Consider the following 25872-nt stretch of genomic DNA (forward strand, 5'->3'; position numbering starts at 1 on the left):
CTAAACCACGAAACCAAGGTGGCTATGGTGGTTCCAGCAGCAGCAGCAGCTATGGCAATGGCAGGAGGTTCTAATTACAGCCAGGAAACAAAGCTTAGCAGGAGAGGAGAGCCAGAGAAGTGACAGGGAAGCTACAGGTTACAACAGATTTGTGAACTCAGCCAAGCACAGTGGTGGCAGGGCCTAGCTGCTACAAAGAAGACATGTGTTAGACAATACTCATGAATATGGGCAAAAAACTTCAGGACTGTATTTGTGACTAATTGTATAACAGGTTATTTTAGTTTCTGTTCTGTGGAAAGTGTAAAGCATTCCAACAAAGGGTTTTACTTTAGACCTTTTTTCACCCATGCTGTTGATTGCTAAATGTAATAGTCTGATCATGATGCTTTAAAAAAAAAGAATATTGCTTTTTATTTATTTATTTTTGAGTAATTAAACAAGATGATCTTAAATTCAGGATCTGCAAACATGTTCTATCTGAAATACTTGTTTGTTGCTGAAAAAACACAAAGATATCAAAGATATGTGTACATAGTATAGGTAACATATAAATACATATACATGCTATAAATATTTGCATTATATGAATACACACACATGCAGACTCCTATACCACACAGACACACCCACACCCTCACACACACAGGCATCTTGAATTTGATGTATACTTAACATTCTCCCTTAAACTTCTGTTATTGTTTATGTGTTCTGTCATGGCTTGAAATTCCTCTTGGCCAGATTCAAAGAATATCCAAATACAAATAGAAATATACTCACCAAGCAAGACTTCAATAACAGATGCCTTCATAGTGGGAACAATCCCCATAAATATCAAAATGGCACCCTGGAGAGAGAGAAAAAAATATCAGACTTCTGCCAGAAGCTCTGAATTGGATGCCTGAACTATGTGGGGACATTCTGCATCATTTTGCATTGCCCTCTAGAGCCAGGATTCGAAGCTTCAGCTTTCTATAGGAAGACACACAGATGGAACTGGATGGCTGCACTGGTACCCACAGAATCCATTTTCAGTTAGAAAACCCATTCTTGTTATATGCCTCTGATTTTCTTGAGATTTGGCCTTGTAAGTGACGAACAACCTCCTGATTTGGAGACTGTGTCCTAGTAGTCCTCAGATTTGGCTAATAGCCACATTTGTGGTGTCAAGGGAACAATTTAAGACTACAAATAAATCATCCCTTCAGTAAATATTAAATTCCTATAATGTGACCACTTTGTAAGGGAGAAGGTGATAAAACTGAATTAAAAGCCAGTTCTCATTCTTAAAAGGCATAGTTTAATAGAGGTGGGAAAACATACGTGAACAAATTATCAAGGCATCAGAGGCATGAGTGAGCCTGAAGGCCTCGAAAGGAAGTGGAAGGAAGGCTTGTGAGTTCTGAGTCTCTTACTTTGCTACATATTGGTATCACTGGGAGTTTTAAAAACAACAATGCCCATGCTGTGCCCAAATCAACTGAATCAGAGTCTGTTGGGGGTAGAGTCTGGTTACTAAGCTTTAAAACTCCTCTGATAGCTCAATAGGCAACCATGTTGAAGACTCAGTAGTTGAGTAGGACTTCTCTTCACAGTTCATACTAATCTCCTGAGGATCTTGTTAAAATGCAGATTTTAGACCAGTAGGTCCTAGTCTAGGAACAGTCATCTTAAAGGAAAAAAGCAGATTCTATGGCTAAACCACCCTGAATGTGCCCAATCTCATCTGATCTAGGAAGTTAAGCAGGGTCTGTCCTGTTAAGTAACTTGATGGGATAAAGGAAGGGGATTTTCATCTGTGAGAATAAGGAAAAGCAGCTTGAAGCAGCTGGACCACCTGGCTGGAATGGACTAAGTTTTGAAACAGAAATAGGGAATGCAATGGGAGATGTCCTTCTGTATGCTGTAATTGTTTTTCTTATTGGTTGATGAATAAAGCTGTTTTGGCCATTGGACAGGTAGGATTTAGCCAGGCAGGAAATCAAAACAGGGATAGAGAAAGGTAGTAAGCAGAGTCAGGGAGTTGGCATGTAGCCACCGGGAAGGTAGGATGCCCAGGCATTCTCTAGTAAGCCAAGACCACATAGAAATACATAGATGAATAGGAGTGGATTAATAATTAGGAGAGAGCTAGCCAATAAGAAGCCTGAGCTGTCAGCCTAACAGTTTAAAATTAATATATGCCTCTGTGTGTCTATTTGGGACTAAATAGCTGAGAGACAGGACAATATAGAAACTTCCATCCACAGGAAAATGTAGGGATCAGCATAAACAGAGTTCTGGGAGCCGGAGAGCACAGTAGACATGATAAGGTTGTTCTCTATAAGGCATGCATCTCCCTTCTCTTAAAGCTATAAGGAGACCTTCAGGTTCACCAATACTACCATCCCCTGCACTTATACTATACTTCATTTTGTTTTGAGTCATTATGATAACTCAGCATGGTGGGTTTGAAGGTTGTTATTGAATAGATTAGGAAACAAGGACTTAAGCAGTTCCAAATTAGGACCACAGTGCCACCAGAGAATGGGAGTGAAATACAAGGAGAGTTAGATGGGAGATATCTGCCTTTGATTCATTTAACAGGAAACAATGTTGTAGAGAATCCAGACATAAAATTGGCCTGAATTTTATTAGCATTAACACCTAAAAAGTTTAAACAATATAATTGTTAACAAAACACTCCTTCTCTCTGGGAAAGTGGGATCCTCGGGCAACTGGGTGGCCTAAAGTTGTCATTCATTGATCTGTACTCTGCTGTGCCCCCTCCTCCCCGGAGTTTGTTGGTAAATCCACTTTCTGGAAAGGAAAAGACCCTGAGTTGTACAGTATGCCAATTTCTATGCTATGGGTCCACACAAATTCTAATTTTTAAGACAGAGGAGTGATGTTACTAAGTGGGAAATGTATATGCTTATATTCAATATTTAGCTATGGATCTGTGAAGAGTTAGCACAAAGTGCTTATCAGTTATGATTGAAAGATCAATACAAATGCCAATGAATTTAAAACTTGTCATATTCTACAATTTACTTATTTTATTTGTTCCCCCAATAGAATGCTAACTACATGAAGATGGAAATTTTTATTTGAGTTTATGGAGCTCAGAAAGTACATGTTAGATAAATATGTGAGTGCCAAGGACTCTCTCTTCTTCCTAGAGAAGAAAAACAATAAACAAAAACAAAGGAAAGACAATCTGGATATATACCCAAAACAGCAAATCATACATTTTCAATGGTAGTCTACCCACAAATCCAAGGGGGGAACAGGAGAGCAGAAGAGTGCTCCCATGCATGTCCTACAGCTTAGGAAGTCATGAAGGACATACATGACCTTCATATGTGCATGGACACTGACCAACCAGTTCCAAGAAACAACCTCTCTAATCTTGATGAAGATATTATCCATGTACACCTCATGAGCAATTGAAGCATTAATCTAATTAATTTTAATCAATAAAATCCAGGGGTAAAGACCTGAAAGATCAAAGAACCAGGAGCAGCTGCCAGTTTTTCCCTTTCTCTCTCATTCCTCAGCCTGAAGAGCCAGAGATCCTATCTTCACCCCATCTTAGTACTTCCTGCGTCCACCACCAGAGTGCTGGAATTACAGGCATGAGCCACCCCTGCCTGGCTTCTCTGGTTAACTAAGGCTCAACCCTCTGATCCCTAGACAAGCTTTATTCATCAGAACACAAACAAAATAGCACTGAACAAGTAATAGAATCGACTGGAAACTCTGGTCTTTTGGAAGCAGGGCGTGTTAAAGATTTCCTCACTCCTGCACTTTCCTTCCTTGCTTGGTCTCTTTTGTCATACTCTCAAATGTTAATGTGGTTTTTGAAATGTGAGGGAAAACATTAAAACCCCCCCTCTCTCTGGTATCCCAGAGGTCAGGGCTGAAGACTGCTCAAGTTCTGCAGAAGGGAAGTCAGTCAAGATCATGAAGATGGGGTGTTTGGCAACTTGGGAACTTTAATTCCTCCTGTGCTCCCTGAAGTGTGGACAAAAATTGAAGAAGAACTTCCAAAAGAATGCTTCTTGTGCATAAATTATGGATTGTGCTGTGAGCAATGATTTAAACATTCCCCAATCTAGAGTTCAGTTGAGGCAGAAAAAGCCTGGGTTGTGAAAGAAAATAAACTTTTGTGTAAATAGATTAGCATAGCCAATTCAATTAACTATCATTGCCCTAAGTTAGAAGAGAACAAATTTGTAATAAATAATAATAGTACCTTGTTCTAATTTCATCTCTCTTACTGTGATAAAATATTCTGACCCCAAACAATTTAGGGAACAAAGGATTGATTTCAGCTTACAGGTCACTGCCCATCATCATGGGAAGACAGGACAGGAACTGATTCAGAAACCAAAGAGGAATGCTGTTTCCTGTGCCTAGGGAATGGGGTTGCCCACAGTGGGCTAACCTCGCCTATGTAAACTAACAATGAAGACAATATTCCACAGACATGCTGGAAGGCCAATCCGAACTGGGCAATCCTTCAAGGCTATGTCAAGTCAACAGTTAAGGCATACTAGGATGTACCTTATATTTTCTTCGTAGTCTTAAACTTTACGCGTGTTTCTAAAATGGGAACACCTTATGCTATTTTTATCCTCCTCACCTTCCTTCTCCTTCCCTCCCTCCAGCTCTGAGGACGGCTTTGAATTCTGCACCACCACAACAGGTTTCTGTGGTGCTGTGGATCAAAGCCAGGTTTGTGTGTGTGTTGGGCAAACACACCGAACTCTATTTCTATCCCACTCCTTTAGTCTTTCTTGATAGTTTGGTTCCTGGAGTGCTGTTTGGCAATGAGGGCCACAACCTGGGCTTGTTGAGCAAATGAGTAAGGCTTGCTTTTATCCAGTGATCTGGTTTAGGAAGTGGGAACTGACATCTTAGTTTCCATTTTAAAGAGAAGGAATCTGAGGTCTACAATGGGTAGGAGACATCTTTAAGGTCAAATACTCAAAGTCAGGTCCAGTTTTATGGCTCTTGCTTCTGTACTGTTGTTTACTCCTTGGCATGTATAAAATGTATTTTATTGAGACTTAAGAGCCAAATCAGCTTTTCCTGAGATCTATTCATTAGCATGTTTGATGCTTGTGGGCAAGCTTCTTAAGTTGAAGAGGTCAGAGAAGAATAGTGTTTGTTAAAGGTGGAAGACTACAGAAAGGACAAATAGAAAGAAAAGTATTCATGCAACTCATGCATTACCTGTTTAAAAGTTACCCTGTGTGCAGAAGCTAACAAAATCAGAAATTAATAAGGCAAATAAATGTAAAACAATGATTGACCCCTCCAATTTGGGAGGGGGTAGTTAGGTACTGTCTTATCATCATCACTGTGTGTGTGTGTGTGTGTGTGTGTGTGGTCCATATACCCATATGTACCCGTATCACCAACATTTTTACTGCCAGACTTAATAGTTACACAATAACTAGAAACCAAGCTGAAGCCACAGACTGTCATAAGATGTGACCTGTGGGGAGGAGTTGCCACTTCACACGATGCTCAGCGTGTAACAAAGAGCATCACAACCTCTGACCTCCTTGCCCACTGCCCTCCCTGTTCCACACTCTCTTTGCCCTTCAATTGGAAAGGGCCAGCGTACTGAAGCACAGGTCACAGCCCACTTGTTTTCCAAAGAACAAAGCCTAAATTACCCAAAGTGACTCTGAAAATGTAATCCAAGTGGCCCTGCAACACCATTAAACTAAAATTCTCTCTCAGAGCTCTGTCTTCTGACTCCAGCACCCATGTACCTTTGAATTTATTTGTGCACATTAGCACATTAGCACCATGGCTCTCACTCATATCATCTCTCTGGAATATCTCACCACCTTCATCTGCCCTCTCTCATGGTCCTAGCTAGCGTTCAGGCTCCCATGGTCCACTTCTTTTATACACATCTTCCTGGTTTCCTAAAACCCATCTTCATTCATACTTCTGTTCATGATTCAAAAAGAAAGCAAAAAAGAAAGAAAGGAAGGGAAAAAGAAAGAAAGGAAGGAAGAAAGGAAGGAAGGAAGGAAGGAAGGAAGGAAGGAAGGAAGAAAGAAAGAAAGAAAGAAAGAAAGAAAGAAAAAGGAATGTTTATGTGTGCCCCATGTGCCAAGCAGAGAGAAACAAAAATGTGTGTCCCAGTATCAAGTTGCTAGGAGTCTTCCAGAGGGAGATTGACATGTGCTTAGTCATGGCTAACATTAATGGAGCACATGTTAAGTGTAGATGGTGTATTAACTCATTCATCTTTACAACAGCTTGGGAAGGCCCCTGAAACACACAGAAGTCAGTGACAAGGCTGGAAGGAAGAAGACCTGCTTCCTGCACTGCTGTCCTCACTGGGTGTCTCCCGACAAGACAGAAATGCTCCTGGGTTGGTAAAGGGCACAGAGATAAACTACTCTGGAGATGGTTTCAGGGAACAGCAGCTGCTTTATTGCACGTGAGTAACCACATGTGTAGTGGTAGGCCACCAGGTCATTCCTGCATTTTCTCCGGCACTCCACTGGCCATTGCTGGCTCATGGTAAGCAGGTGCCTTTATCTGCACTCTGACACAGTTGGTCTCAGATAGTGTTATACTATTTGAATGCTCTCACATGGATTCCACTGGGCAGTGAGCCCATTTACTCTAAAAGACACCAGCAAGGAGAAATTGAGTTGATGGCATATTGGCTCAGGTGCAGAGACTGGAAGAAGTTTGAACAACTTAACTGAACTTCAGGGAGCTACTCAGCCAGGCATGGAAGAGGAATGGGGTTATTATAGAGGAAGGAAGGGGCTACATACGCCTTGAATGTCATATCTAAAGAATGTGAGATCATTCCTGTAGGCAACAGGGAGACATGGAAGGCTTAAGAATGATTTTCTTTTGCATTCATCATTTTTAATAAGCTCCTTGGAGGTCTACTTGAGCCACCCACTTGGAAAAAAATCTGCCCCACTGGACATACTGGAGTGATATAATGGTGGCGTCAATCTGATCTAGCTATGGCTCGGAGGAGCACCTGACCATGCTTGGTCCATGAGGTGGAGAGAGCCAGCGCCCATCTGGAAACATTAAGCATTATGAAGGGTTTGAATGTTACTTCCAATATGCTGAAAATCCTGGGGGACAGATGACTCTGTGTGGAGAGGCCACATGTGCAGCCTTGCTTTCTCCATTTCTGCCCCCTGTCAGTTCTTAGCCACTTGTTGTTGATGAGCAAGAGATGATTAGAAAAGAAAGGAAAAGGAGGTTGGTCCTTGGAGGGTCCTTTGCAAGGTGGATGTGACCACAATGTGGGCAGTAACCTGTACACGGATTACAGATCTGGGGGCTTGGTCTCAAAGACTGAATTCACTGTTGCTTTGATACCAACAGGCACCATGAGGTGAATACCAGAGTCTTCCAGGATTTGAAGGGTGGCACAGTAGCTCAGTTTCCAATTCTTCCAGTTTTCATCCCCTCCCCACTTTGTCTTAAAAAAAAAGTAACATAAAAGTGTGTCAAGTCAAATGGGCAGAACAGACAGAAGACATGTTACAGTTTCTTAATATATTTGTACTAGGTATACCCAACAAGATGAGATGTCAGACTATGTAGTCACAACTGAAAGCAGCCTTCCTTGCTTCTCTCTACCTTCCTAACAGACCTTCTGAGATACAGATGGATTCCAAGTTAGCAACAGCAGTAACTGCAGTTGGATTTTAAGGATGTGGCTTATACAGGTCAGTAGAGAGCCTTGTTCAGGTATTGTCACAAGCTGAAACATTTTGCACATAAAAAAGGACACCATGCCTAGAAGATTCCACATCACAAAACTTCATCTCATGCACAAATCTATTTTTAAAATGGTATGAAATGACCTTCAGGCTATGTATGCAAGATGCACAGAAACCATGTGAGTCTTCAGTTTAGACTCGGGTCCCATCCTTGGGATATTTCATTATGTAAATGAAAGTAGTTCAAAACTCCAGAACAAAGTTCCAGATTCAGAATGCCTCTGGTCCCAGGCATTTCAGCTAATGAGTAATCACACTATAGTAATTATTACTCTAGGTGGGTTGTATCTTGATGTGTGACAGGCAGGCAGAAATGAAAGATTTTAATCCTCTGTTTTGGGTATAGCAGTAACCTCTCTCATTGTAAACAAAAAAGGAAGCAGGAAGTTACAGGTCTATTGGCAGCCAACTTGCAACCATGAGAAAAACCAGGCTTCTGGAAAAGAGCATAAGCAGGAGTTGGGTAGCCTGGGTTATTGTTGGGCAGCCTGGGGTATTGCAGAGAAATGGGGTGGAAGCTTAAAGCCTGGGCCCAACTCTGGATCATCTGTTATATGAGATAAGAAATTTCTCTTTCAGTTCAGTTACAACTGAGGGATTACTCCTGGTTGGTGTAATTGTCAGTACCCATTATTGTCAGTGACTTTAATTAGAGATAACTAGCAATGCCTGTTATACCAGAGTGTTCAGAGTGTTTCCTCAATAAACCATGTAATGTTTCTCTCTTGCACCTACAAAAAAATTTTTTGAGAAGGCAAAATGGGCACCAAAAATGCTTAGAAGTCAGAGCAGCTGAGTCCACTTGCCCAGTGTCACACAGCCCATGTCTTCATCTTGTTATGCTGATTGTATCCATGTGTATGTGGGGGTGCATGTATATATGGGGTACATGTGAATTGTGGGAGTGCATGTGTATGTGTATGGCTACACGTGTATGTGTGGGCATATAGAGACCAGAGGACAACCTCAGATGTCATCTCTCAGCCATGGTCCTCCTTGTTTATTCAGACATGGCCTGGACCTCGTGGATATCCATGTAACTAGTAACACATGGGTTGCTCTTGTCTCTGCCTCCTCAGAGCCGGGTTTACAGGAGTGTGCCATTATAGTCAGCTTTTAAAAGTGGCTTTTGGGGCTGGATTGAGGTCTTCCTTCATGCTTGCACATTTACTGAGAGCCCAACTCCACAGCTTAGTGCACTGTGTGTTAATTATATCACACTTCTCATATAGCCACTACTGTACATTTCAAACTATGCCATAACATTAGCTAATTATTATGAGGTAAAATTTTCACTCTTTCCTTCCTTCTATCCCTTCTATTTCTTCCTTCTTTCCCTTTTTCCTCCCTCCCTCCCTCCCTTCCTCCCTCTTTTCCTCCTTCCTCTTCCTGAGACAGGGTTTTTCCTTGTTGCCCTGGCTGTCCTGGAACTCGATTTGGTGTCAACGCCAGAGATCCCCTGTCTCTGCCTCCTGAGTGCTGGGATTAAAGGCATCACTCTACCCATTGAAATTTCCACTCTAATTGGTGCACTGTTCACTTTCAAAGCCCAGTGACATTTATAGCTTCAATCTTACAAGTTCAAGGACAATGGCAGGTCATACCCAGTTGCCAAGAACATGCACTTGAGTTTAGGTTGGTCAAAACATATAATCTAGCAAGAAAGATACCTTAGACCATCAGAGATCTCCCCTGGGCCCGAGAACTGAGACTTTGAAGTCTTGACAGCTGAACTGTAGGCCTTGTGGGGAAACTGCAGGCCCTGTGGCCCCCTGCATTAAAAAAAAAAAAAAAAGACAAGAGTATGAGAGGGAGATGACTGTGGCCACAGCCTGAGGGGGGGCAGGGAGGGCAGGGAGGGGTGGCTTCATTTCTGGCCACTTCCCAGGTCCCATTTCCAGTCAGAGGGAGATCTAGCTGGACCTGGCCCTTGTGCATGACATACATATTTCTGGGCACTTTTACTCCAGTTAGTTTCTGTTTCTGGCTTAGATTACAACATTTTTCTTTTCATGTTTAGTTTTTAGTTAGGTCTCTTCTCCTCAAAATGATGGCGGGTGATATAAAAACACTTGAGATGAGAAGGGTACTCTCTCCTGCTGGCACCAGAGAGGGGCCTTCCTAGAGAGCCTACATGGAACCCTGAAGCCAGGCCCTGGAAGGAAGCTTGGTGAACAGTTACAGTGAACTCTGGAAACTGGTGATGCCAAATCAGTGGGCCAGAAGAGTGCCACCGAGCTCTCCTGGGTCATGACAGCACCACACCAGCAAGAGACATTGGCAGCGATGAAGACATTTTGGTTGCTACAATTTGGTTAGGTGGGAATATCACTGTTTTTGACACCTCGTGGGTGGCAGCCCACAATGAACAAGCCAGCCTCCCACAAATAAAGAGTCGGCACTAATAATTTGTGTGAATGATTATGTCTCATAATGTTTATGAAAATGCTTCATAAGCTGATATTACCACCCAGGAATTTCCCTTACACCTCACATATACATGAATGAATACGGTGTGAACTACTTTTGGATGCATTTCTTTTCCTAGGGCTACTTTTCAAAAGAAATTATGTATACGTGGGTGTGAAGGGGAGGTGTCTGTCCTCTGATGTCTCCCTGATTTGTAGGTGGTTATGAGCTGTTTGACTCTGGGGCTGGGAAATGAACCCAAGACTTCTGGAAAAATGGTATGAGCTTTTAACCACTGAACCATCACTTCAGCCTGGGGATCACTTTTGGTTACTGAGAAAACCCTATAGCATCAGTTGGATTAAACAGTTCATGTATGTGTCAATGACAGACACATATATGCCTGTGCCACTTATCTATGTGGCATTTTTTACATTTCAGAAACTCCAAAAGGGAAAGCTTTTTTTGATATGTGCTTGAAACCATCATTTTGTACCTCATTAAGAACTTGCCATATGGCAATACTTACCATATCCACAAAGACTTCCACCAATAGTGATTTCTAGGGAAACTGCAAATAGTAATTACATTTCTGAAGTGGTAGTTAAGATCTTACATTGCCAATGGGGGGAAATATACTGGTTTGCAGGCATGTACCAATGAAGGCTACAGAACTCCTCGCAGGAGCCCTCCAAAATCTGGGAAAGGAAATAAGATCCTCTAAGGTGAGGTGGACCAAGAAGGTACCTCACGGTTACCCCGGAAACCAAGAAAGGCTTCAAAAGAATCTCATGCAGCTCTTGGACTTGAACTTCTCTCATCAGCGATACCTTTATCTAATGCGTTTGGCACTGCCTTAGCTTTGCCTCCTCTTTTACTTCTCCTTTGGGCTTTTGTGGATAGTGACTGCCAAAGGCTATCGACTGTGAATGTAGGGCCGAGTATCTGTTTCGATTCAACTGGGATCCCCAGAGCTTTCACTGGCGCGAATACTCGGTGCTTTGTCACTCGGCCTTCAGCTCTGAGGCCCAGTACAACAAGTCTAGCTTTGGGCTTTCCAGCTGAGATGGGAATAGGTGGGCGTGTTTGTGTGCTCCATGCCTCTTGGTAAAGAATGGGTTCATCTCAGATGACAGGGCTTCTGCTCTCCCACAGCAGTCAAGGCACATTCTTGAAACCCATCGAGGAGAGACTTTTGGAAAATGGAGGGTGTGGAGGAGCGTGGAGGAGGGGACTGTGGCTGAAGAATTAAGGGCTGTGGAGGATTAAACTCTGGAAATTGCAGGGGACAAATAGTCATTTAGATGCAAGATACTAAACTCTTTAGGGGAAGTCACCCAATGTCACACCCAAGAGCTCCTGAGACTGTTCCTAGCCCTTGGAGTGCTCTTAGCCTCACCCACATGCCTCTCCTGATATTTCTTGTTAGGTCAGATGGGTTTTTGTCCCTTTAGTCCTCTCCATGGGATGCTTTATCTGTTCATTTGTTGTTTATTATTATTATTATTATTATTATTATTATTATTATTATTATTATTATTATTATTATTGAGATAATGCAGTGGTTCTCAACCTTCCTAATTCTGCAACCCTTTAGTACAGTTCCTAGTGCTGTACTGAACCCAACCATAAATTTATTTTTGTTGCTAGTTCATAACTGTAATTTTGCTACTGTTACGAACCATAATACAAACATCTGATATGCAGAAGGTCTGATATGCAAACCCTGTGAAAGGGTCGTGGGACCTCCAAAGGGATTGTCACCCACAGGTTGAGGAACACTGAGATAGTGTCTTACTTTGTTACCCAGGATAGCCTCAACTCTAGGCTGAATTGATTCTTCTGCCTCAGCCTCCCTGAAAATATATAACTATACTAGGCATTGTGACAGTGGGCCTGGTTTTTCACAGAGCATTCTAGAAGTTGAAATCACACCCAGTAACAACTACATCACATAGTGTTCACTTACTCAGTACTACACACCACACTCATTGGGCCTTGCTTCTCATGGTAATATTCTAAAGAAAATACTCTATGCTCATTTACTTTTCAGAGTACAGAATTGACACTCAGGGATGTTATTACATTGTTCAATGTTGGAGAGGATTATGTGACTATCCCAGAACTTGAATATTAGACCTCAAGTTCTGCTGGCCTTCAGCCAGCAGCTCATTTTCCCATTACTCACAACGTGACTCCACCTTTCCTCTCACCTCTGACGCACATGTAAAAAGCGGTTAAAATATTTGCTTGACAATAGTTACATTTCAGGCTATAAAGCATACACATACTGGGGTCTGAACTCATAACGTTATCTTCCTCACAAACATTAAAATTATGTACAGGCATCATTTTAAGTCTCACCAGGCATGTCACCCCCCATATAAAAAGATACTTGAATATATCATATTTGACTGTGTGATGGGATGCCAAAATGAGAGACTCTCAGACCAAGATTCAGTGATACTATCTGACTGTTCTCATGTCCTGAGGTGGTCTCTTCATACTATTGCCTAAAGTGGGGTGCATCTAGAAAGGGTTGGGGAGAACAAAATGTCAATTCATGTTCCTAAAGAAATTATTGCCTCAATCTCCGAGTGCTTCTTTTGGCTTCCATGTCCTTTTGCATGGTCCAGACCCTGGGGACATTAGAGGAGGGAACAAACTTGGGTTTCAGTTACATGCTTCTTTGGAAACCCAGCTTGAGTTCCCAGGGATTTCACTGGAAGCCACTAAGTAGTTGTCCTTCAGACATGGAACTTGATTTTGACTTATGATTTACTTATCTATCATCACAGGGAAGAATGTGTAACTGCCAAGACTCCCTGAGTAGCTGGTAGTCATACCTACAATCTCAGCATTCAGAAGGCAAAAGCAGGAGGACTATTGCCAGTCTAAGATCACGTTGGTCTACACAGCAAGTTCCAGGCTGGTTAGGTCGGCATAGTAAGACACTGTGTCAAAAAACCAATGCACCAGACCAACAACCAAACAAAAACAAAAATAAAGTCAAGAAAACAGACTCCCTGTGTGAGACAGTCTTCTTTGGGTGGGTGGGGCATTGGATGCTGAAGAATCAGGAGCATGGAATGCAGAAGGGACTATGTAGAGAGCACCAGCCTTTCAGGGACCGAGGAGAAACTGCAAACCCCAAGCTAGAGCACCTACAACCATCTGAGTAAGGGTAAGAAATCCACAGGAAAATAAGGCTATCTCCAAAAAAACCCATAGCCCTGTCTTGTGGGACCCAAAACAACTGTAACCCCTTCATAGCTTGGGGAATCAGTATGCCAGCCCATTACAGTGCCAGCCTAGCAAGCAACTGTTAATGGTTCCTACTGACTAATGGGAAAGGGAAGAAGCATAAGACAAAGAAAGAGAGAATTTGGTCAAGATCCACGTGGATGTAGGGTATGATATACACTTGCAATGCCAGTTTTTAGTGTTGCCTAGCATCATATACATGCCGAGGAGTACTACATGATTGAGTTAAAATGTGGTCAAGGTGACTGCAAATGTCTGGGGCATGGCGTGAAATATGAAAAGACTTAATCAGATTTTGTTCAAAGCAGAGACAAGATCTCTTCCAAGTGTGAGTATCTGCAGAATGTTGAAGGGCGCTAGGAGGGCACCCTCAGAATCTACTTAATTGCAACACATGATTTCTCCTGTCCTCACTCAGACACCACCCTGTCCTACCAAATATGAACCCACTCACTCACTCAGGACCTTTGCTACGACTCTTATGCCTGTTTGGTGACATGAAATGCTCTTCCCCAGGGATTTTATAGAACTTTCCATTATTGCCAAGATGAATCATGCAATGAAAATTATTCCCCCATCTTACTGCTCACACCCCCATCATTTTTGCTTATGTTATCACACACACACACACACACACACACACACACACACACTTTCTGGTACATGCCCTGAGATTGGCAGTTCCCCACAAATGGCAACTCCTTTGTTCACTCTTTTTCTCCAGTTCTGAGAACTGTGAATGCACATGGAGGCGGCTCAGTGAATGGCCATGGTTACTGTTGTTGAACATTACTATCTCAGCTTTCTTCGTTCCTATTTAATACAAATTTCCTCACAGCACTGCACAAGCAGAGCTGGTCTGGGCAAGCCAGCTTGCACCTTTATGTCTTAAGCATATTTTCTCCATCTGGGACACAAAAAATCCCAGAGGGAACTCCGTCAGCATTAAGACACCAGTGACCTGATCCTCTGAACAGGTCAGACCTCCTCCCTCTAGTTTTCAAAACTTGAAAAGAAGGGAGAGAAGGAGGAGGAAACAGGGTTTCTTCTTGGGACAGTTTGAAGGGTGAGTGATTTCTTGCTGAGTTTTGCTGCATATCCACATGAACCTTTAGCTTTCTTCCAATCCACTGAAACAACCTGAGATATTGCTGATGTAGAGTGATTTTCTTTAGTCTGCCCTCCAAGGAACAGTGATCCCTTCCTTCTATAATGAGTTGCTAACTGCACCCCAGTGAAGATAAAGGAAAGACACAGGCTATGCAGAAGGGTTCCATGTCCCCACCCCAATTCCTGGGAAGTGACTCTTAAAATAGGAGATTGTGCAAGAACACCCCAACACACACACACACACACACCATACATGCACCCAAACCCACATTCACACACAGTCATTACATACACACCACACATACACACACACACTATACACACCCCATACACACACCTAACACAACACACACATACACATACAGACATACACATTCACGTACAACACACACACACACACACCACAGTAGAGGAACAGAGTAAGGCAGAAGAGAGGCCATGTAGCTGACAAGGAAGAAAGAGACCTAGGCATCACCAGTAAGCCAAGACCATGTGGAGATAGACAGATTAATAGAAATGGGTTAATAATTAAGAGAGAGCCAGCTGATAAGAAACTGTAGCCATCTGCTAAACAGTTTATAATTAATATATGCCTCTGTGTGCTTATTTGGGACTAAATGGCTTATTTGGGACTAGGAAAGACAGCAATTTCAATCAACACACACATACCCAACAGGTGCAGACACACACACACACATATACATACAGATACACTCCCAACACACACATACACACCCAATAATACACACACACACACACACACACACACACACTCCCAACACATACATACACATTCACACACCCCAGTCCCTTTCTGTGAGTCTGTTTCTTCTTTATTATTATTGAGAGGACCCTACCATGAGGTAGACAGCATTTCTCAGAAGTGTGTCGGAATAGCAAGACTGATCTGATACAGTGATTTAAACAGCAAGCATCACAGACTAGGACTCTGTGTGTCTGGTGTGTTAAGAATGGGAGCCTAGCATTGTGCTTCCTGAATCCGAACCTGATATCTCATTATCTAGGAGCTTAAACATCAAGGACTTAGTTTGTTTATCTGTGTAAGGAGGTAGTATCAACCTCTGCCTGTTTGCTATGAGGGTTACATGAGTTAACATATGAGAAGGTATTAATACCATTGGTTTTGTTGTTGTTTTGGGTATTTTTATTAGTTTGATTGTTGTTTTGGTTTTTCCAGACATAGTTTCTCTGTGTAGCCCTGGCTATCTTGGAACTGGCTCTGTAGACCAGGCTGGCCTTGAACTCATAGAGACCCACTTGCCTCTGATTGTTATCACTAGGTGATGAGCAGTCTTTCTGTCTACCCTGCCATCATCATCGTAACCACATCTACACAATATGGGCTACTTAGAGAGTAGGTGAGGATTCAACAGAGCAAGCAGTTGAACCTCAGCAGGATGCTCACTGGGGAAAGCGATGGCTTGATTTTTGTGTGTTTTGGTGAAGGAGACTGGTATGGTCTGAATGTTAACATCTTTCAAAGCTCACATATAATCCCAGACCCAAAGGCAGTTCTTTTGGGAGTTGGAACCTTTGGAGATGACTAGAAACCTTATTAATAGGAAGAACAGCCTCATCAAAAGAGGCACTAGGGGCTGGGATAATGACACTGTAGGCAAGAGTACTGGCTAGGTAAGCATGCAGATGCAAGTTCAAATCCCCATCCCCCAGGTAAAAGTACCTGGGGAGGTAAAGACAAGAGGATTCCTGGGGCATGTTGCCTGCCAGCCTAGTTCCAGTTTCAGTGAGAGAGGCTGTCTCAAGAGAATTAACTGGAGAATGATAGAGCATGTCTCCCAACTTACCTCTCCTTTGCTACTCCCTCACTTGCAGACACAGTGAGAACATGCCATGTATGAAACAGAAAGTTGGCTCTCACCAGACATGGAATCTATGGGTCCCTTGATCTTGGCCATATCAGCCTTCAGAATTCAAAATAAATTTTTCTTTCTGTAGGCTACTCAGTCTATGTCATTTATTATAGAAGCTCAAATGGACTAAGATGTAAACAGGAATCATGACTGCCATTTGAGCCACAGTGCAACACTCTGGATAGATGTGTCTTTCAAATCACATTTGGAAATACTAGCTCCCAATGTGAGGGCATTTCTAAGTAAGACCTCAGGAGGTGAGTAGGCCATGAAGGGGAGCCATCATGAATGACATCAATGTCTTATTACACAGACTCAAGAGAAATTTCTCTCTCTGATACTGGATGACTTGGTGAGAAGATGGCAGCCTATAAACCAAAACTCGGGTCTGTATCACATTCACTCTTTGAGCACTTTGATTTTGGGTTTTTATTCTTTAGAACTGTGGGGAATTGATGATTGCTGTTTAGGGAAGCTAGTTTATGATGTTCTATTATAATAGCACTAATTGACTTGATATGCTTGGAAAGGAAGCAAATCTATATTTTTCTTCCTTTTTTCTCTGTTCAGGTTTGCAAGGCTCCCTGCCAGTTCTCTTGAAAGTCTTCTAGAAGGGTGTGCTATTTGACCAGTCAAATGGCCAAGAAATAACACCAACACTTAATTTTCAAGAATTGGAAAAAAAAATACAAACTAGGCCAGGTGGTGGCATACACCTTTGATCCCAGCACTAGGGAGTCAGTGGCAGGTGGATATCAGTGAGTTTGAGGCCAACCTGATCTACAAGAGAGTTCCAGGACAGCCAGGGCTACACAGAGAGACCCTGGCTCAAAAAACAAAACAAAAACAAAACAAAAAAAAAAAAAAAAAAAAAAGAAAGAAAGAAAGAAAGAAAAAAAGAAATAGAAATGGAGCTATTTTTTTTTTAAACAAAACAAAAATACAACTGTAAAAACTTTCTCAAGTTGAGTCAGAAAGCACACTAACATTTCTGTGTTGCAAATTTCTGATGGCAGATTTGACTCAGGACAGGATTTGGGCATCCCTTCCTTCAGTTCACCTTTGTCCCCTGAAGTGCAGCAGTGGGCTTTTTACCTCGTCACATCTGTTCTATGTGGAATATTGCCATTTTCTAGTTGCCATGTAACATCGTTTTTTTATGGATGGTTTCATCAAACAGCCAATGGCGCCTGCTTTGGATACTTCCCAGGCTGCCTGAATGTTTCTACTCATCCCTAAGGACCACAGGAAGGGTTGCAGCAAACTTTCTAGCTGATTAAAAACAAATTCTACAGCCAGTATCCACAACTGTTTGTGTTAGGGATGAGGTAACCATGGAAAATGCAATAAACAAAACAGAAATAGTCCTTGCTCTGTTGTGAACATGTGACCCTGGGTATGCTGCCGTGGGGACTTTCAGCTCTTTTACTGGTTGGTGGTCCGCAAAATAGGAGCACACCTGGATGCTTTCAGGCTGGAGTGTGTGTGTGTGTGTGTGTGTGTGTGTATGGTGTTTAATGAAGATTTTTATTGTCTAACAACCATTGTAAACACAAATTGATTTCTGATGTCTATCATGATTGCCTTGTTCTTTTGATGCATTTTCTATAAGAACAGTATCTGCCTGCTGTCCAAGTACTGCCCACCCCTGTGTAAAGTAGCACTTTCTTTCTGTAGGGTCTCCCTCGCCTGTCCTCCCTGTGTTTGGAGGCTCAAGAATTTCTCTATCTTCTGTCAAGCACAGAGAAACACATCTTGAAGCAGAAACAGGGAGCTCTGTCAACCACCACAGAAGTTTCCTCTCTGGCTTATCTTTAGCTGAGTGAGGGACCAGTTCAGACCCTCTGAGTGAAGTAATGGCAACTAATTTCTAATACAAGAACCTCACAGAAACCCACAAGTCATTTGCTTATCTCTCCCAAAGACAATCACAAATGACTGGCTCCACTGAAGCTCCAGTTTCTTGTCTCTACCATTACTTCAATGAAAAGGCTTGCTAACATTTGGGTGCTGACAGGGTGACATTTGGTGCTTCAGGCTCTGATTGAGGACACAGCTGTATGAAGTAGGGACTAATTTGAGGACCCTTTCATGAGTAAGAACACTGGGGCCCATGTTTTTAAGTCACTTACAAAAGTTTGAAGAAGTCTCACAGCCCATTGACTACCCATTGACTATGCAACCCCTATTGAGCCCCAGTTGACCTCAGCCTTGGTCTGACACAGTATTTTTAAACTCTGACATCTGACATTATCTTCACAGGAAGACATGCAGATAGTCACAGAAATATGCCATACAGTTTTACAGCTTGGACCATCCTGACATAGTATGCTGTGTATACACACACACACACACACACACACACACACACACACACACACACACACACTTTAATTATCTTGTGAAGAGCAATTCATTGAATTTCATTTTCATATGTCACTGTGTCTTAGTAAGGTTCCTATTGCTGTGATAAAACACCATGACCAAAAGCAAAGTGGAGACAAAGCTGATAACTCAAGTCACACTCAATCATTGATCCAGGTCAGACAGGAGCTGAAGCAGAGGCCATGAAGGAATGCCTCTTACCGGCCTGCTCTTCATAGCTTCATCATCTGCTTTCTTATACCATCCAGGACCAAGTGCCTGGGGAGACACCACCCACAATGGGCTTGGCCCTCTCATTTCAATCATCAACCAAGAAAGTACCCCACAGGTTTGCCCATTTGCCCTTAGGCCAATTGGGTAGGCGTGTTTTCTCAGTTGAGATTCCTTCTTCCCAATTAACCCTAGTTTGTGTAAAATGATAGAACACACACACACATATGCACACATGCATGCACGCACGCATGCCAGCCCTTTTTACTTAGTCATTTAAACTCAAATATTTAAAATACAAGCCTATTTTGATGCCTCTTCATTGCTTTAATGTATGGGAGTCCGCACAATGAAACAGACCATCTTGTCTCTCCTCTTCATTTTATGTCATTTGAGGAAATGGAGATGGAACTGTTAGGGCCTCTGGGTCATTTGATGACCTTTTACACAGACCACTTGTTCTGCCCAGCACCCACTACTCTAACAGTGTGGTCACCTCGGGGAAGACTTGGTAAGTGTACACACTTACAGGATCTTTCCAGAAGTTATTAAGCAATGACTCTTCCCAGTGGAACTTTTCTCTGACTATATCCTGTAAAAAAACATTCACCTTCTAAACTCCCATTGGAGCTGCCAATCAATATTAAGCCTCAATGCCTGCCGGGGAAGGAGGAAGAGTTTGCATTGCCATGTCTGTTTTTCAAAAGGGGGAACAAATCAAGCAATGTTCCATGACTTTCTCAAGGGAGCACAGTGAGGTATAGGCAGGTCTGCTCTGGTTATTCCAGGCTCCTGGCTTGGCACACTGGGTCAGACCACACAGCTTTACTGTGTTTCACGTGTCTTACAGGAATTACAGTGGAGAGGAGCACAAGCTTTGCTGTTCTTGTGGCGCTATTCAAATTATCTGCTGTAGTTTCCCTGAAAGAACCCATTCTTCCTGCATCTAACTTGCTGGGGAGATAATTAGATCTGCTGAAGGACCGCCACAAACATGATTTCAGCAAAGATATGAAGCAGGAGTTCTCAGCATTCCTGAGGCATTTCCTCTTCAGCCTTTCCCATGGAGGGAGGTAGAAGGTATATTTAAATGAAGTTGAACCTGGTAAGTTAACATATTGCAGTAGAACTGCATTCTTCATAGTCATAAAAGGTCCTTGTATAATGCCTATTTTTAATAAAAGAAGATACTTTCATTTAATAAATAAAAGACAAACCCTTGCAGCTTTTTACCAGCAGACACACACACACACACACACACACACACACGCATGCACGCACACACACACATACAAACATATACACACTCAGCAAAGAAAAAAAAACAACACAAACAAACTGTTTGATGTGCCTTGCTTCAGGGCATTTTATCCTTCAAGAAACCAGGGAAAAACAGCCTTAAAACTTTACCACCAAAACTCTAAACTTATTAAAACACAATGATGTAATGGCAAAATATTATTTTCTTAGCAGAAACACATTTTTTTCTTTCTTTCTTTCTTTTTTTTTTTTTCAACCACCATGACCAAGAATGCCTGGTTTTGTTTTCACAATAAACTCCAAGACAATCTTGAATTCCACTCTTGATTTGGGGATGGTTAGAAATGTTGTGGTTTGAAGCAAAGGTTCCTAATTGTTCTGTCCGACCCGTTGTTTAACCTGTGTGTTGGGCATTTATTTCAGGTTTGCACTGGTCCCACACAATCAGGCTTAAAACAGATTGTATGTCCTTTCTCCTTGTGAAAAGTTGAGCTACAATGGCAAAGCTGACAGTGCAAATCCCTTCTTGGGTTTATCAATGGCAGAAACATTCAGCCTACAAAAACACTGCTATTGTAAACAGTCAAAGCACATCTAGACACATTCCGAGGGGACCTGCCTCAATGGAGAGAGGTAGCAATTCACTGGGAATCATTTCCCTTTTAGTATCACTGTGCCCATTCTTCATAAGGCTTTTCATACATTAAGTAGCTGCTACAGTGTCACTATATTCCTTATAGGAAACAAGTTGGATTAAAGAAAGCAAGAAAGGCATAAATTAGTTAAAGTTTCCACACAAATACCAGATTTTTTTTCCATCTTTAACCACGGTGAAGTTGCTTTAGTGACACAGCAAAAACTTTGTTCTAATAGTAATGCCTTAGCATTATTTATTTATAACATACACAATGTGGTTATTTACAACCAACTAGCATCTATTGCAACTCACTTTAAATTGAAATTTATCAGCTGGCTTAGGCATTTATTCTTGCTTTTCAATGAAAAGAACTCTTTAATGTTTTTACAACAATGAATGGAAAGCAGCCATATGTATACCTTTAGTAAGTCATCAGACATACCTTGTTTGAAGAAAGCAGTGTTTTTTCCCCCTAGACTTTCCACCACAAGGAATGGTTATTCTTTTTTCTTTAAGCTTTTCTGCATCACAAATCCATCCAAATTATTCTAAAGAAGAAGCAAGAGGTCCAGGAACCTTTCTCTTCTCAGACGAGCAAAGCAAACATTCCCATCCACCTCTCAGCCCTTTGGAAAGTGTATTTTGTCACACACACACACACACACACACACACACACTCATACGGGTTTAGCGCTGAATTAGGCGGTCCTCTTTCAAATTTCCACTCCCACTTGCTGCTTTTGGAAAAGGTTTTCTAAATATTCTTTTCTAACCCAAAGCACACACTCAGTAAGTAAATTCTACAAGTAGATATTCAGAGACGCAGAAGTGGAAAAGTCAGACAGGGATTTTAATTTCTTTTTAAAATATATTTTTAAAACTAACTGAGCAAGGCAGTTGATTTTTTTCTTTTTTCTTTTTCTTCTTTATTGAGCACTAATGAACACAGTTGGATTAAGTTGTTTGACGACAGAAAACCACAACCACTGCCAAGATTATTTTACTACACTCTCCCTTTTGCACGAAAACACATATTTCTCTTTGTTGTGGAAGCTACTGTTTGTTTTGCTTTGTTTCGGTTCTTGCTGCTTAGGGCAAGCTCCATGGAATAATTGAAGTGTAGGCTGCTGGTAACAGGACACATAGTAATAACAGTGGGATGTGGACTCTGAGTCATGTTTCAAAAACAAAACAAACAACAAAACCCGCTCCTCTTGAATACCTCACAGCTTTGGGGAAGCTGCCTATTTTAGTTCCTTAGACATTAGTGACATCAACTAAGCTAAAGACATTTGGGTCCCCAAACATATATAAACATATCTCAGCATTAAAAACTAAAATCCAACCAAAAAGTAAAATAAAAGCCCATCTGGCAGTGTTCAAGGCTGCACTGTGTATCCCTGTGATGTAACATCTTTTTCTCCAGCTGGGCAGAGGGTAGCTAAGAGCCACTCCTCCTCCTGCCGAGGAGTATGCACTCAAGCAGCTGGAGAAGGGAACTTTCTCCCATTCTCGGCATTCCCCTGTCCTCATCTACTGGTACTGGGGGGGGGGGGTGACTACTTAATACTCCTGTGACCATGCTATTTAGCCTTTCTCTTTTCCTTTCCACTTGTGCCCTGAAATTTTTTTTCAATTTTGTTTCTGCTCTCAATAACTCCTGGTGCCAGGTCCATAGTAGATGGACAGGACAAGGTTTCCCTGGGAAGGGGGTGGGGGAAGGGAGGGAAGGTCCTGATGCTCTTGATAGGGCAGGTTCATCTGAAGTATATTAAATGGATCTAATAAAAACACTGGAGTTTCAGTTTTTCAAGCACTTTTTCTTGGGAGTGGTGCTTATTGTTTAATGTAACATGCTCCTTAATGGTGTGTAGCCTGTAACATGTGCCTTAATACTTAGAAGATTCTTTAAGGGCCAATAATGTCAGCTTCATTTTACAGGTAAGGAACCTGAGGCTCAGAGAATGTGAGCATTTCCCCCAAGACCTTTCACATATTGGAATAAGATCTTGCATTTTTATTTAAGGCTTCCTGATTCCTGATCAATGACACTGTTTTAATGCTTACAATTGTTTTTTAAAATTTTTTATTTTTGTTATTTTAAAATTTAAATCCTCATGGTGAATAAAGTACAAATAGAAATGTTCTAAAAACTGAAAAGCCATGATGTTTGGGGTGAGGGAATTTTTGGAAACAGAAGTGATGTTTGCCCAGTGTTGCAGATGTAGTTGGTACTACTGAATTATGTCCTTAAAATGACATTTTGCACTAGAAAAAACTTATGTAATATAGTTGTACTGAATTAAAAATTTTAAAAAATGGAGTAATTCCTTTACAGAGTATGGAAACATTGATTTTAATAATTTGGCTAAAAAAAAAAAAAGGAATCTAGACTGCATGGCAGACATGCTGTGGCCTTGTTGGGCTGCTGATGACAGGTAAATATGGCTCCTATGAACAGTAATCCAAAAGCACTTGGTTGAATACATGTATCCCACTGTAACCCACCAGACTCCTTTCTGGTGCATGATGCAGTGAGATCAGGACCACACGCAGCACTCAGTAACCAAGTGTGAGAGATGCACAGGATGACAGATGGAGCTCCGGAAGTGAAGGCCCAGAGACCACCTTGCACCTTAGTCCCCACGTCTTCCTTTTTGTGACTCTCACTCTCATTTCCTTCATGACTTTGCTCAATTGTCAGTTAAGTGAGGCCAGTCCTATTTGCCTTGTTTAAAATGTCACCCCACTCTGAACATCTTCTTTTCCTCTTTGCTTTTTCTTTCCCAGCATCTGTGGACTTTAATATTTCCACTTGATTTTGTTTTTGTTGAACACTACACTACTAAGATAATTATATAGGCATTGGAATGAAAGAGGTTATATCAATTTTACTCACAAGTACACATTCTTGGCTCTTCAATCTAGTACAGAGTAAACATATATTAAATATGAACTAAATGCATGATTGGAAATACATTAGATGGTTACCTATAGTGAAGAGAGGATCAGTGGAATAAAAAAATCACTTAAGAAAAATCCTAGAGCCTTGTGTGGGCCAGTGGTTCTGGGAATGGAGTCTACTTCACACACCTGGACATCTGCAATAGAAACAATGTCTCCAACTTAATCAATTAATTTGGAGGCTGCAAGAAAATCCTCACTTGTTTTGTAGAGCCATAATATCACAATTCCCAGTTTTAGAGTCTTGAGGTTGTTTCCTTCTTGGCATAAGATTAAATATATAATGGAGAACAAAAACTGTGGGGTTTGGTGGGGATGAAGTTCAGAGAGAAGAGTGGATTCCATGGCCACCACTGCATGAACTGGGTGTGGTGATACATGTCTGTAAGCATTTGGGATGAGGAGGTAGAAGAAACAGAAATTCAAGGTCATCTCAGCTACATAGTGAGCCCAAGCCCGGCCCGGATTACAGAAGGTTCTTCTGGATGGATAGAGATGGGGACAGAGAGTAAGACTATGCTATAGAATTTCCTCAAGTTTTCGTGCCTCTTGACAGTCACGCTGGCTGGTTTGAAAGCATGTGTTCTTTCCCAAATCATTTGTCACTCCATTAAAGCTTGGTGTCCTCGTCTTATATTGTATTCAGCATAAAAAAAAAAACAAACAAACCAAACCAAAACAAAACAAAAAACCCTCCAATCTCTCTTTAGAACACCCTCTATTGAAACTTTTTATTATTGTCATAAGCAGCGAACTTGATGGTTCTTGAAAATACTCATTTTTATTTTTCTGTTTTCACTCCATAGCACGTGAGGTGATCAGTACAGTCTTCACATTACACATCCATTCTTTTATGTGATTTTTGAAAATAAAGGCTAGCAATTTAAAAGTCTATGTAATGAGACAGTCTTTTCTGACACTCCTGATACTTTTACTGTATGCAGGTATAAAACACAAGAGTTATACCTTCATAACACAAGTGCACTGAAATATCCCTGGCTTTATAGTGTTTGATGCTACATTAATTTTTCATAGAAAGACAGTTTGCCTTGAGGTCTTCTATAACAGCTCTGAGACTTTCACTTTGCTGGCTGGAACTCACCACATGGATCTCATACTTGTTCAGTGTCCCAGGGGCTGATGAGCAGTGCTTAGAGCACACCTTTGTGGTGTCAAACAAAGCAGATGGAAAATTTGCCAACCCAATTAGCCTTCGTTAAATTTATGTCACAAGTGTTGTCAGAAGCAAAGAAGTTTTTATGAGAAAAATACACCTTTCCAAGAATGCAGGAGGAACAGGGGCAACTTGCAGATGTAGGGAATAGATGAGCAGAGGGGAACTTTTGCCAAGCAATGTAAAACTATAAGAAAGAGGGTCATAGCATGGTAAAGGAAAAGCTGGTTACACACTGAACATGAGCTACTAATTGAGAGAAAAAGGTAAACTCAGTGAAGGAAAAGAGATGATGGGCATTTGAATGCATCTTCTTCAGGTCTTTAAAGTCAACTACAAAAAAGGAATGTTGAAAATATCACTATTCTCAAATGCTGCCAGGAAGCCAAGAAGTTGGACCCACAGTAAATGCTGGACAATACTCACAATAATCTAGGATAAACAGACAAAAAATGAATAAATATAAATAAGTCACTGTGACTTCCATGGCATAAAAGAGGTTAAAAGATCTAGTTAGTGGCTGATGGCAGGAATTGGAGGGTTGCCTGTGCATCCCGGCACTGTGCAGCTCTGCTGACCTGGCAGGTTTGCCGAGCGTAAAAGCACCTTGTGCTCAGTCAGGGTTCACAATGGGGAATAGGAGATTATAGGCCTCGTGGTTCCCCATTATGCCCAGTAAGCACATTGAGTCTAAAATGAAAGGCTGGTTCACAGAGCATGGCTAAGTGGAGCTCTGCTGACATAAGCTATGCTCTATTCTGCTGTGTGGTTTCTCTCTGCAGGCCTTGGTCCAGC

General features: G+C 41.6%; 1 protein-coding gene across 1 annotated transcript in view; it reads right to left on the minus strand.

Moving 5' to 3' along the window:
• The window catches only part of Vit (vitrin), a 122671-nt gene extending 101062 nt beyond the window's left edge, over positions 1-21609 (minus strand). Inside the window, exons 1-2 of the mRNA XM_051177898.1 lie at positions 21382-21609; positions 781-847 (exon numbers count right to left, since the gene is read on the minus strand). Coding sequence (XP_051033855.1) covers positions 781-829 — 49 coding nt within the window. The 5' untranslated portion in view covers positions 830-847; positions 21382-21609. The remainder of the gene's footprint in view (positions 1-780; positions 848-21381) is intronic.
• Positions 21610-25872: the final 4263 nt, after the last annotated feature.

The sequence above is a fragment of the Phodopus roborovskii genome, unplaced genomic scaffold, assembly GCF_943737965.1.
Source record: "Phodopus roborovskii unplaced genomic scaffold, PHOROB, whole genome shotgun sequence".
Taxonomy (NCBI): Eukaryota; Metazoa; Chordata; class Mammalia; order Rodentia; family Cricetidae; genus Phodopus; species Phodopus roborovskii.